The sequence below is a fragment of the Ahaetulla prasina genome, chromosome 2 (genome assembly GCF_028640845.1).
Source record: "Ahaetulla prasina isolate Xishuangbanna chromosome 2, ASM2864084v1, whole genome shotgun sequence".
Lineage (NCBI taxonomy): Eukaryota > Metazoa > Chordata > Lepidosauria > Squamata > Colubridae > Ahaetulla > Ahaetulla prasina.
The window spans coordinates 7,497,181-7,510,772 of NC_080540.1; the positions used below are offsets into that span (position 1 = coordinate 7,497,181).

The 13,592-nt window shown below is 42.5% G+C and overlaps 1 protein-coding gene across 4 annotated transcripts; it reads right to left on the reverse strand.

Moving 5' to 3' along the window:
- Positions 1–264: 264 nt before the first annotated feature.
- On the reverse strand, positions 265–12,497 carry LOC131193016 (zinc finger and SCAN domain-containing protein 31-like). 4 transcript variants are annotated; one of them, XM_058172745.1, is made up of 4 exons: positions 12,386–12,497; positions 6,949–7,919; positions 5,930–6,056; positions 265–4,383 (listed from the first exon to the last, which is right to left on the reverse strand). In XM_058172745.1, the coding sequence occupies exons 2-4, from the start codon at positions 7,705–7,707 to the stop codon at positions 3,569–3,571; spliced, it is 1,701 nt and encodes a 566-aa protein (XP_058028728.1). In that variant the 5' UTR covers positions 7,708–7,919; positions 12,386–12,497; the 3' UTR covers positions 265–3,568. The 4 variants fall into 4 exon arrangements, with proteins under 4 accessions (XP_058028728.1, XP_058028729.1, XP_058028730.1 ...); XM_058172746.1 differs by having other exon boundaries at positions 6,949–7,914; positions 12,386–12,475; XM_058172747.1 differs by having other exon boundaries at positions 6,949–7,910; positions 12,386–12,473.
- Positions 12,498–13,592: the final 1,095 nt, after the last annotated feature.

The window sequence follows — 13,592 nt, forward strand, 5'->3', positions numbered from 1 at the left end:
CACTCCAGAAGATAGGCTCAAATTACAGAAAGATCTTGACAGACTTGAACATTGGGCTATCTAACAAAATGAAATTCAACAGTGAAAAAGTAAGGTTCTACATTTAGGCAAAACCAAAATGCACCAGTACCGTATATGTGGTACCTTGCTCAATAGTAGTACCTGTGAGAGGGATCTTGGAGTCCTAGTGGATAACCATTTAGATATGAGCCAGCAATGTGCAGCAGCTGCTAAAAAAGCCAACACAGTTCTGGGCTGCATAAACAGAGGGATAGAATCAAGATCACGTGAAGTGTTAGTGCCACTTTATAATGCCTTGGTAAGGCCACACTTGGAATATTGCATCCAGTTTTGGTCGCCACGATGTAAAAAAGATGTTGAGACTCTAGAAAGAGTGCAGAGAAGAGCAACAAAGATGATTAGGGGACTGGAGGCTAAAACATATGAAGAACGGTTGCAGGAACTGGGTATGTCTAGTTTAATAAAAAGAAGGACTAGGGGAGACATGATAGCTGTGTTCCAATATCTCAGGGGTTGCCACAAAGAAGAGGGAGTCAGGCTGTTCTCCAAAGCACCTGAGGGTAGAACAAGAAGCAATGGGTGGAAACTGATCAAAGAAAGAAGCAACTTAGAACTAAGGAGAAATTTCCTGACAGTTAGAACAATTAATAAGTGGAACGACTTGCCTGCAGAAGTTGTGAATGCTCCAACACTGGAAATTTTTAAGAAAATGTTGGATAACCATCTGACTGAGATGGTGTAGGGTTCCTGCCTAGGCAGGGGGTTGGACTAGAAGGCCTCCAAGGTCCCTTCCAACTCTGTTGTTATGTTATGTTATGTTAAATCATGGACTACCTGTAGTTATCTCCTAGTCACTTAACTACAATCTGGAGATTAATGCTTAGCACTATAATTGTCAATGGCTATTCACTGTAAATCTAAATAATTGTATTTTAGATGTGATTATTCAGCCTTTCTTCCCACGGTAGTAAAAGCCACAGTAGCTGGGAATTCTGGGTTTTTTTAAGCCTGGTGTTGTCTGGCAACAGCTAGATCATAAAAAAAATACAAAAGATATGAAGCTGCAAGGCAAATATATTTTATTTTATTGTTGAAAATTAGAAAATAATTCAACCATGGAAAATGAGGGTTATTTACTGTCAAGTCAGTGTAATTCCATTCCATCTGACATTTTGAATAGCGATAAGTCAATCTGACAACATCAGAAAAGAGATTAAGAAGAAATCTCTCAGTGCAGCTGCATTTGTGATCTTCCAATTAAAAGATTCCCTTTCTCTTTTCCTCTTGCTTACAATTATAGAGGGAAACAGGCTGATCAAAATGCAAGCTGATATTTCACTGTGCCAATAGCCTTTACAGAAGAGTAGTGCATTAACAATCCTATGCAACGGAGTATTTTTTCAGACTCACACTTCCTAAGTACATGGTATTTCAAATCCTCTGAATGCATTGCATTTCTACACTAGCAAGTTGCTAAACGTACAAGCTTTTATCATTCAGGCCTGTGGTTGTTCCAGGTGATAGGCAAGGCCATCTTTTATCCCCAGTTTCTTACTATGTATGTGACTCCATTTTTTGAGAACGTTTAGATCAGAAACTCCCATTATATTCAGCAGAATGTCCTCTAAGAAAACAAGCTGCGATGAAAGAAAGAATGGCTTAAGAGGAGGATGTAGCAATTGGGCCATAATAGCTCAGGCTGTTAGAAGCCTGTTATTAGAACACAGCAGCCTGCAATTACTGCAGGTTCAAGCCCGGCCCAAGGTTGACTCAGCCTTCCATCCTTTATAAGGTAGGTAAAATGAGGACCCAGATTGTTGGGGGGGGCAATAAGTTGACTTTGTAAAATATACAAATAGAATGAGACTATTGCCTTATACACTGTAAGCCGCCCTGAGTCCTCGGAGAAGGGCTGGATATAAATGTAAATTTTAAAAAAAAATGCAGTCTTAAAACACACTGACAAAGAAATAAGTCTGGTTTAGGTGCTAAGAAGGTTGGAGGGGGAAGGGAGGAAAGGAGGAGGGAGGAAGGTAGAAAGGAAGAATAGATAGATAGATAGATAGATAGATAGATATAGAAAGATAAACATTTTAACTTTTAACATTTTAATTCTTATATACTGCTTTATATTTTAATGCTCCTCTGAGAGAACTGGGCAGTTCAGAAATGCAAAATGTAAATAAATTAAAAACAAAAAGAGGAAAGAAGGAAAGAGGAGGAAAAAGAAAGAAAGAAAGATTTTAACTTTTAACATTTTAATTGTTGTATACTGTTTTATATTTTGATGCCCCTCTTTGAAGGAACTTGGCAATTCAGAAATGTAAAATATAAATTAAAAAATTAAAAAGTAAAAAAGAGGGAATGAGGAAAAGAGGGAAAGAGAAGGAAGGAAGGAAGGAAGGAAGGAAGGAAGGAAGGAAGGAAGGAAGGAAGGAAGGAAGGAAGGAAAGAAAGAAAGAAAGAAAGAAAGAAAGAAAGAAAGAAAGAAAGAAAGAAAGAAAGAACTTCTATGTTGGAAACTCACAGAATTGTCTAACTACTGGCAAGGAACATCCTTGCTAGGAATTCTGGGTACTGTAGTTTCAAAACATCTGGTTCGGGGCTGGGGAAGGCTTCATTTTTTTTCTTTTTTAAAAATACATGAGACCTGTGGCATCAGCTCCTGTCTGTCTTCTCATTTTTCCATAAAACATTTCCGGGCAAATAAATGAAGATATTACTACGCTGTGCCATCAGAGGCCAAAGGGCTTTCTTTCACTAATATACCTCACTTTCTGCAAACATTTTGAACATGTAAATCCTACTTTAATAATTTTTTTTTAGTAATTTTGCATTTAAACGTGGTTCACAAAACTACTTTTTATAGCAACATCAAAAAGGTGTTGCTTCTTTTTAGATGAAATCATCACCGGGCAGGGGGTTGAGCTAGACCTTCAAGGTCCCTTCCAGCCCTATGATTCTGTAACAAAAATTCATCTATGATTTGGTTTTTTCCCCCTAAGGCCGACCCAAGCTTGGAGTGCTGCTTGTGTGCTCTATAAAAAAATAACATGTTATTTTGGGAGCATGAAAATGCTCCGTTTGACTTAGTTTGTCTTTAAATTTAATTACAACCAAGTTTAGATAATAGCTGCAGTTTGATTTGGGATCTGATCACTGAAAAACAAATTTGGAGCGCCAATGTGGCAACTGTCTACAAAGCAGCTATGCTTTTTCTTTCAACAAGGCAGTTGCCTCCCAGCTGGCACCGCATCCTATGAAGACAAAAACAGCTTTACGCAATTAGAGAGACCTGCTGCGTTCCTACTCTTATAAAACACAGCGACTTGGAATCCCCGCACAGCCCTTTTACAATGACTTTCTAGTAAAAAGTTTTGACTTGCTTTCTTACTTTTGCCGTATTAAAAAAAAAAAATCCTGGGTAATAAAACTTGGGAGCTCGTTAGCGACCCCATCTAAGGCTTTCAAGAGATCAGGTGTCTCTCCGGCCCTTCAAACCGGTTCAAGAAAATGTTTTCCTACAGTTAAAAGGAAGGCAAAGCAGCTACTCTGTGGCGCTGTGAGTTTTCTCGTGTTCGCACAGTTCTGATTTTCGGCTGAAGTTTTTCCCGCAGTACGAGCAGCTGTTCTTGTGGATCAGTTCATGCAGCAACAGGTGTGTCCTGGACATGAAGGATTTCCCGCAGTGCAAACAGTGGAAAGTGTCTTGCCCTCGATGGGCCATCTGGTGCACTTTGAGAGAGGTGTACGAGATGAATTTTTTCCCGCAGGCTGTGCAAACGTACAGTTTCTCTCCGGTGTGGGTTTTCTGGTGCTTGAGGCAGTCTGTCTGCCGAAGGTAGCATTTCCCGCATTCCGAACACATGAAGCATTTCTCTTGATCGGCGCTGAGCTTCACTTTGGGAAGCCAGCTGAAATTATTCCCGCAGTGGGAGCAGATGTGAGAGAACTGCCCAGCACGGATTCTTTTCTTCTCTCCGCAGTGGGAGCAGATGTAGAGCTTCTCGGCCACGTGGGTCCTCTCGTGGGTCAAGAGATCCGAGCTGCTGCCGAAGGTCTGGCTGCAATGCCAACACTTGTAACACTTCTCCTCCGGGTCAGGGTTCTCGCACGCATCGAGGTGGGGGCTTTGGCCGAGGCTCCCTGCATCGTAGGTCGCCTTGGTGTTGAGGAAGGAGGATTCAGTAGCAGCTTGGAAAAACCCTTGTGACCCACCCGGCTCGTCGGTCTCAGCCTCGCTTTTGTTTCTGTCCTGCTGCTCGGCTCCATGTTGATTCCCATCCGGTTTACCTGGAGCCAGGAAGTAATTCTCTCTAGCCGTTTTCAGCGATGTCATCTGTGGCTCAAGCCAACCATCGGCTGTAAAGGGAGGCAAAAACAAAAACAAAAAACGAGACTAGCTAGTAGTCAGAGAGTATTTTAGAGGTTAAAAAGCCTAGCATTACAAAAAAAGCACAATCCAAATAATGAAGTCTGGTGCTGGAGAAGACTCCTGCGAGTCCCTTGGACTGCAAGGCGAACAAACAAGTCAGTCCTAAAGGAGATCAACCCTGACTGCTCTTTAGAAGGCCAGATCCTGAAGATGAAACTCAAATACTTTGGCCACCTAATGAGAAGGAAGGACTCACTGGAGAAGAGCCTAATGCTGGGAAAGATTGAGGGCAAAAGAAGAAGGGGATGACAGAGAATGAAGTGGCTGGATGGAGTCACTGAAGCAATAGGCGTGAGCTTAAATGGATTCCAGAGGCCTGGAGGAACATTGTCCAGGGGGTCACAATGTGTCGGACACAACTTCGCAACTAACAACAACAACACTCTTACCTTCTCCATTTAACGTTCTCTTTAGGGGATGGCAACCAGGGGTGAAATGCTCCTGGTTCGGACCGGATTGCCTGATCCAGTAGTGATGGCAGCTGGTGGTTCGGAGAACCGGTAGCAAAAATCCCTGCCCCACCCCTGGCCTCAGCTGAGCCGCGCAATCATCAGAAGTTTTCTTTTTTACTTTTAAAAGCATTTTTTCTTCGGGCGAAAAAATGCCTTTAAAAGTAAAAAAAAAAGCCTCCGATGATCCCGTGGCTCAGCTGGGATCGTCAGAACCTTTTAAAAGCATTTTTTTAACAACCTCTTCAGCCGAGGTCTGGAGGTGTGGCCTGGGGGGGGGAAGAGTCAGGGGACGGAGGCCTCGTTATCTCTTCCACCTGGCCTGCCTCTGGCTCCTGGAGCTGAGCCAGGGAAGCTGGTGCTCCCGAGGTAAGTCCTGACGGCCCTTCCCCCTCACTTTCCAAGTCACTTTCTGGCAGGAGGCCCGGCTCAGGGGGCGCAGACACAACAACCACACTGATGTGGCCCTCAGTGAAATCGAGGTTGACGCCCCTGTTCTAGATCAGTGGGCCCCAACCTTTTGGGGCACCAGGGACCGGTTCTGTGGAGAGGTTTTTCCGCAGGTCGGAGGGGGAGGTGGTCTCGCATGCTGCCTTCATCCCGCAGATGGGCTTCATAGGGGCAGAGTGGTTAGAAGGCAGTACTGCTGTACTGCTTCTGCTGACTGCCGGCTGTCAGCAGTTTAGCTGTTCGAATCTCGCCAGGCTCAAGGTTGAGTCAGCCTTCCATCCTTCTGAAGTGGGTAAAATGAGGACTCAAATTGTTGGGGGCAATATGCTGACTCTGTAAACCGCTTAGAGAGGGCTGTAAAGCACTGTGAAGCTGTATATAAGTCTACATGCTATTGCTATTGCTTGTTTGTGTGTGGCCCAGTTTCTGGTTTGTGTCCCCTGCACTAGATAATGTTGAAGGTGCCATCACCAGCTGGTATCAGCTACTGGAGACAAGCAGCTTAAAGCTGCCATGCAGGAGAGTCCAAAGAAGCCCCTAATATTTGATCTGCCGGGCGCTCGAAGTGACTTACCTGGAGAGCCTGCATCCCCTCCAGCTTCCTGCTTGGCTTCTCTAAAAAGTTGTGCCTTCACCATTTCCGACAGAGCTTGGTTTCCTTTGGGGGGCTTTTCAGATTCCCCGTCCATCATCCCCATCATCTGGAGCAGCAAAGGGGAAACAGATGTTGAAACAATGGGAAACTCATTCATGGACTTATAATGCCTACCGTTCCTGTCCTAATGTTCCCTTCGACTGTATCCAATTCGTATGGTTATTTCATGCTTATACTTATATATACTGTTGTGTTTGACAAATTAAATAAATAAATAAAATAAAATAAATAATTGCAAAGTTATTTCAGAGTACTGTCGTTTAAAGCAGTGTCGCTCATCCATATTTTTAAGTTGTGTGGACTTCAATTCCCAAAATCTCTAGCCTGCAGGGTATCTGGAGAATACTGTGAATTGTAGTCCACTTCTCCTAGGTTGCCAAAAAGTTAAGAAACATTGGCTGAAAGGATCAAACACAAAACCTGGGGGGTAAAATAAAACTGTCTGCAGCTTGTTCCAGGGAGAGAACACAGCAGGAATTTCAACATGGAGCTGGTTCTCTTCTTCACAGGTACGAGGTCACTTATTTCATTTTACTTTAGCCTGGTTTGCACCCTTGTTCCATGAATTGGGGCTTAATGCAACGCCTGAATCAAACCTCTAATTCAAAATCAAATCGGATCGATATGACCAACTTTAAAATAATAGGCAATGGAAATCCCTGGCAGATATACCCAGGAAAAGTCCTCCCCCCACCCAATATAGAATAGAATAGAATAGAATTTTTATTGGCCAAGTGTGATTGGACACACAAGGAATTTATCTTGGTGCATATGCTCTCAGTGTACATAAAAGAATACATATATATATATATTTGTACTATAATTCCAGGATCAAAGGGTTACGGTTAGGTTAGCTAAGCTAAGACTGCAGAGCACGTCATTCACACAGGAGATTTTGTGCATCGCCTCCCTCAACCGTCCTCCACAGTCGCCCTCACCTGCTTGCTCCAGCCTTTGACCTGCTGCCTCACGATGAACTTCTCTGCCAGGGACACGGCCTGGGCGCAGGTCCTCGGAGTGTTTTCTCTCAGCCAGCTCTGCATATCCGAAGGCAGGATGGCCAAGAACTGCTCCAATGTCACCAAATCCAGGATCTGGTCCTTGGTGTGTTTCTCCGGCTTCAGCCACTCGTGGCAAAGTTCTTGGAGATGCCTGCAGAGTTTGCGTGGCCCTTCGGCCTCTTGGTAACAAAGCTCCCGGAACTGCTGGCGCTGTTTCTCCAACCTGGCCCCAGGCCCGCTACTCACTGCCCCCTTCGGCCCCCTCCCGCCGGATGCGGCTTCCTGAGAACTCTCATAGTCCCGCTGGGCTTCAACGGCCAGGTGCGGCTGGGCCTGAGTCATCCAAACTCCTCTGGGACAGTTGCTAGCATCCCTCATCCCCTGAGAGAGCACCTGAGTGGCTTTAGGGTCATTCCAGGCCAGCGAAGGGCTTTCTCTGCCAGAATCGGGAGCCTGCAGCGTCTTCAGAAACTCCTGCAGTTGGGCATCCCAATTTCCTGATGGTCCTTCTTCTGGCTCTTGTTTCACCTGATGGATAAACTCCTGCTTAATCTTCCCAGTTTCTGGGAAATCCTCTCTTTTCCTTCCTTCTCCGGATTGAAGGCCCGAGGAAGACTGCGTTTCCATTTTTATTTCCGGATCTACGTTTTCTTTTAGGAGGCACTTGGTTGCCTCCGTTTTGTGTGTGACGGCCATTTCCACCGCAGAGACTAGCTTTATTTTATTTTCCCTTTTTCTTTTTCAGCATCAATCTTTGAGGACCACCGCAGAAGTCTTTTTTTAGATCTTTCCAGTATCAACAGCCTAAAAGAATCATTCAACAAAACTGTTTGGACGGAAAGCAGCAAAGCGGCAAAAATTTCTAATTGCCGTCTTTCAGATAACAGAATTTCCTCTTGCTACCTGCACTGAAAAATAGAAAATGATTGGACTAAAAATATTCCAACATTTGCAAGCAAATACATAAAAATACAAATAGTATTGATGTAATTATTCAAGAATTGGAAGTAATTCTACCCTCCAAACCTTCTGGGGACCACTTATGAAGAGTGTCAGGGTTCCAGAAAAACCTCTTCTGCATAAAAAAACTCAGAAGCCATTGTCTTTCAGAGTTCTTTACTAGCATGAGGAAACTGGCACACGATGAGTGAAATTCCAAAACTGAACTTCCGGATTCTTTTCCCAGTTATACAAACCCCAAGAGTCCCACCCCCCTGACCCCTTTGCTGGTCACATGGTCCCACATTCTCCCAGTTCATTCGAATATCTTCTCGCCACTCTTCCTGCAGATGTGAACACCATCCAACCTTGACCGCTTGAAGAATGTTACCATACCCCTCAACCCCCCTTCTTCCCCTCAGGGGAAAAATGTGGCAGCGTCTGGAACCCTAAAGTCTAGTATGGTTTCCAGGCCTGACAAAGAGGTGGTGCTCCTAGATGCCTTATATACTTGGAACTGGGGGCTTGAGTGTGAAAAATTGAGTTCATTGTATAACTTCATTATACAATATATCACACAAGTGAGTACACCCCCCTCACATTATGTAAATATTTAAGTATATCGTTTCATGGGACAACTTTAGAAATGACACTTGGCTACAATGTAAAGTAGTGAGTATACAGCTTGTATTGGACTGGCATAGGATTTTAGAATTTTAATTCTTGTTATTGGGGTTTTAATTCAATTGGTTTTATTGTTTTATATGTATTTTATATAGGGCCGTATTTGATAGGTTTTTTTAATTATTGTTTTATTGTATTTATTATTATGGTTTTATATGGCTGTCAACCGCCCTGAGTCCTTCGGGAGAAGGGCGGTATAAAAATCTAATTAATTAAATAAATAAATAAAATAACAGTGTAAATGTGCTGTCCCCTCAAAATAACGCAACACACAGCCACTAATGTCTAAAGTGCTGGCAACGAGTGAGTACTCATTTCTGTGATATACTGTATTGTATACAGGTAGTCCTCAACTTATGACCACAAGTGAGCCCAACATTTATGTTGTTACGTGAGAAATTTGTTAAGTGAGTCTTGCCCCATTTTACAACTTTAAATGTAAACAAACATTTAAAACATGTAAAAAAAAACTTTTCTTGCCACATTTGTTTTTTGTGTTTTTTTTTAATTTACATTTATATCCCGCCCTTCTCCGAAGACTCAGGGCGGCTTACAGTGTATAAGGCAATAGTCTCATTCTATTTGTATATTTACAAAGTCAACTTATTGCCCCCCCCAACAATCTGGGTCCTCATTTTACCTACCTTATAAAGGTTGGAAGGCTGAGTCAACCTCGGGCCGGGCTTGAACCTGCAGTAATTGCAGGCTGCTGTGTTCTAATAACAGGCTTCTTACCAGCCTGAGCTATTCACGGCCCCTATTCACTTGTTAAGTGGATCACTGCAGTTGCTAAATTAGTCATAGGGTTGTTAAGCGGATCCGGCTTCCCCATTGACTTTGCTGGTCAGAAGGTTGTAAAAAGTGATCACATGACCCCAGGACACTGCAAACGTCATAAATGGGAACTGTCAGTTGCCAAGCATCCAAGTGTCAATCATGTGACCACGGGGATGCTGCAACAGTCATAAATGTGAAAAATGGTCAAAAGTCACTTTTTTTCAGTGCTGTTGTAACTTCGGTCGCTAAGCGAACTATTGTTAAGTTGAGGAGTACCTATGCTTTAGTGTTTCTGAACCTAGAGCAGGCAGGCTGGAGAATTTTAGGAACTTAACATTAACATCTAGAAATCTTGACCTGGAGCGCTGCTTGATTGGCACCTCTAATGGAGGTGACATCCTAATGGAACATTCAGGGGTGTCAAACTCACGTCATCATGGTGTCGTCACGTGATGTATCACGACTTTTTCCCCCCCTTCGATAAACTGGGCGTGGGCAGCACGTGATGCATCCGGCCTGCGGGCTGTGAGTTTGACACCCCTGTATTAAGCCAATGTTTCTCAGGCATGTTGGTTGGGGAATCCTGGGAATTGTAGTCCACAAGCCTTAAAGCTGAGGTTGAGAAATACTGTTATCAGATACAGCAAAGATTTGTTCTCTTATGTGGAATGGAATGGGAATGGGAATGGGAATGGGAATGGGAATGGGAATGGGAATAGAATAGAATAGAATAGAATAGAATAGAATAGAATAGAATAGAATAGAATAGAATAGAATAGAATAGAATAGAATTCTTTATTGGCCAAGTGTGATTGGAGGCACAAGGAATTTGTCTTTAGTGTATATGCAATCAGTGTACATAAGGAGAATAAAATACATTCATCAAGAATAAAAACATACAACACTTAGTAATAGCCGAGGCTATCAAATTGTACTAGGAAACAAATAAAAGCAATATATATTGAAAGATACAAGCAACATGGTTATAGTAATAAGTGGGAAGAGATAGATACTAGGAAGGAAGAGAAGAATAATAGTAATACAGTCTTAGTAAATTATTTGACAGTGTTGTGGGAATTAGTTGTTAAGCAGAGTGATGGCATTCTGGGAAAAAAACTGTCCTTATGTCTAGTTGTTCTGGTGTGCAGTGCCCTATAGCGTCGTTTTGAGGGTAGAAGTTGAAACAATTTATAGAATAAATTTATAGAATAAATAAATAGAAGTTGAAACAATTACACGTAGAGATCATCTTAATTTCCTATCTGAAAAGTATTAAGGAAACCCCCCACTTTCTTTTTCCTTTTCCCAACCGGTTGGTTCATTATTTTATAGAGCTTGGAGGATCTAATAAAAGAGAATATTTGTAGCTCAGGGTTGACACAAGGGCTGCTCGGTGCACTCTGAGCTTGCTTGCTTTCCTGCAGACGTTTCATTACCCAAACTGGGTAACATGATCAGGTAACATCACTAGCACTCATGACGTTACCTAGTTTCAGAATAGAATACAGCTGGAAGGGACCTTGGAGGTCTTCTAGTCTGGCCCCCTGCTCAAGCAGGAGATCCCATATACCAGTTCAGACAAGTGGCTGTCCAGTCTCTTCTTAAAAGCCTCCAGTGATGGAGCACCTACAACTTCTGGTGGCAAGCTGTTCCACTGGTTAACTGTCCTCACTGTTAGGAAGTTTCTCCACAATTCCAGGTTGCTTCTCTCTTTGTTAAGTTTCCATCCATTGTTTCTTTTGTCCTGCCCTCTGGTGCTTTGGAAAATAATATTTTCCCAATATTTAAAAAATATTTTAAAAACTATCAAATAGTTTGGGTAATGAAAGGTCTTCAAGAAAGCAAGCAACCTCAGAGAACATCAAGGAACCCTGCAGTTTGGAGGTTAATTGACAGCTAAGCTTCCCTCCCTTGCCTCCCTCCAGCAAACCTTGATTTGGTTTTCCAGGCAGGTCAAGATAACAAAGCAGAAAAATCACCTGACAGCTGAACCTGCTTTCCTAAGATCTTGAGGCGGAATGATTTTTTTTTTAATGCTAATTTCCCCCCATTATGTCCCTGCATTAAAAAAAAGGCCTTTTATGGAAGAGAGATCTTGTGGGGGGGGAAAGAAAGAAAGAAAGAAATATTCTCTGTCCAGATCTTTGCATTATGGGTTGACTTTTTTTTTTTTCATGCCAAAAAAAGGAGTTTGTCGGACCTGGCAGGTGGAAAACCCACTACTGGAGATTAAAAATGTTTAGCCGAATTTAATGGATAGAAGGGGGGTGGGGGAATAACTGTTCCTGTTGGAGATTTTACTGGGAACTTATAGTAAAGAAACTGTACATTTGATTATTCCTGTAATAACCGCAGCTAGAATTGTATTTGCACAAAACTGGAAAAGCGAAGAGATCCCTATAGATGAAAAAGTGATTTAAGAAAATATTAAGAATGCGCACAAACGAACAGATTTAACATTTGGCAATTCAAGGAAAGGAAGAATCAGATTATTATTATTATAATATATGGGAGTTATTTTATCAATGGTTAGAGAATAAATAAATACGAAAGCAATGTATTGTAAAAATAGATAAGAAGATAAATGTCAGGTTTATCCGCATTATTATTATTTAGTATTAATATAAGAACGTATGTCAGAAATGAATATGGGGGTAAGTTTAATTGTTAACGACATTTTACACCCAGATGACACGCTGTTTAATGAAAGATGGAATGTTTGTATTAAAAAAATTATTATTATTATAATATATAATAATATATTATTATATATATATATATTATAATTATATAATAATAATAAAGAATCGGTGGGAAAATAACAATTATTGTCTTGCCCAGAACCCGCCTTCCACTTGGATGGTCGGCAAACAGAGGACAAACCCTCCGACTCTTATTTTCATAGACAGACTACAACGGCCGTTGACGCGTGTAGCCGTTTCCCCACAACCCGCCGCCCCGCTTATACTTTTACCTGCCTTTTCTTCTTCGGCCCTCCTCCGGAGCGAGTCGCGGGCTCGGCGGCAGACAGGAAGGAGCTTTCCTCGGCCATCTATGGTAGCCCCTCTAGGAGTGTCAATTCCATGTCTTTAACTCGTTTATTGCCAAGGAGTCGCGCTCGGACTGAAACCGGCTAGCGGAAGTGCTTTTAGACCATGCTGAGCGGGGAATTCTGGGAGTTGAAGTCCATACGTCTTAAAGTTGCCAAGTTCGGGGGAAAAAACCGCTGCTTTAAGAGGGATAGTTTTATTGCCGTCGTTTGGTCGCCTCGCCATGATGTTAAAAAAAAAAAAAAGACGTTGAGACTCTAGAAAGAGTGCGGAGATGAGCAACAAAGATGATTGGGGGACTGGAGGCTAAAACCATCTGTCTGAGATGGTGTAGGGCAGGGGTGTCCAAACTTGGCCCCTTGAAGAGTGGTGGACTTCAACTCCCAGAATTCCCTAACCAGCATGAGCTATAAGTATGAGCAAGTTGCTGGCTGTGGAATTCTGGGAGTTGAAGTCCACCACCCTACAATGGGACAAGTTTGGACATCCCTGGTGTAGGGTTTCCTGCCTGGGCAGGGGGTTGGACTAGAAGGCCTCCAAGGTCCCCTCCAACTCTGTTGTTATTATTATTATAAACATATAAAGAACAATTGCTAGAATTGGGTATGTCTAGTTCAATGATAGTTCAATAAGTTGACTTTGTAAATATACAAATAGAATGAGACTATTGCCTTACACACTGTAAGCCGCCCTGAGTCTTCGGAGAAGGGCGGGATATAAATGTAAATTTAAAAAAAATGAAAAGAAGGACTAGGGGTGACATGATAGCAGTGTTCCAATATCTCACAAAGAAGAGGGAGTCGGGCTGTTCTCCAAAGCACCTGAAGGCAGGACAAGAAACAATGGATGGAAACTAATCAAGGAGAGAAGCCAATGGCAGATTAAGGCTCACTGGTGCCCTAAGCACTGACAAATCTTGGTGCCCCCCTCCTTTCACTGAAGAACCTATCTATATTGGGGGGGGGGTTTCTTTCTTTCTCAACTTTGTGGTGCCCCCTTTGGGCCTGGTGCCATAAGCACATGCTGGGTCTGCTTAATATACCAGTGAGAGAAGCAACCTAGAACTAAGAAGAAATTTCCTGACAGTTTATTTATTTTATTTATTTTATTTATTTATTGTGTCACAACATC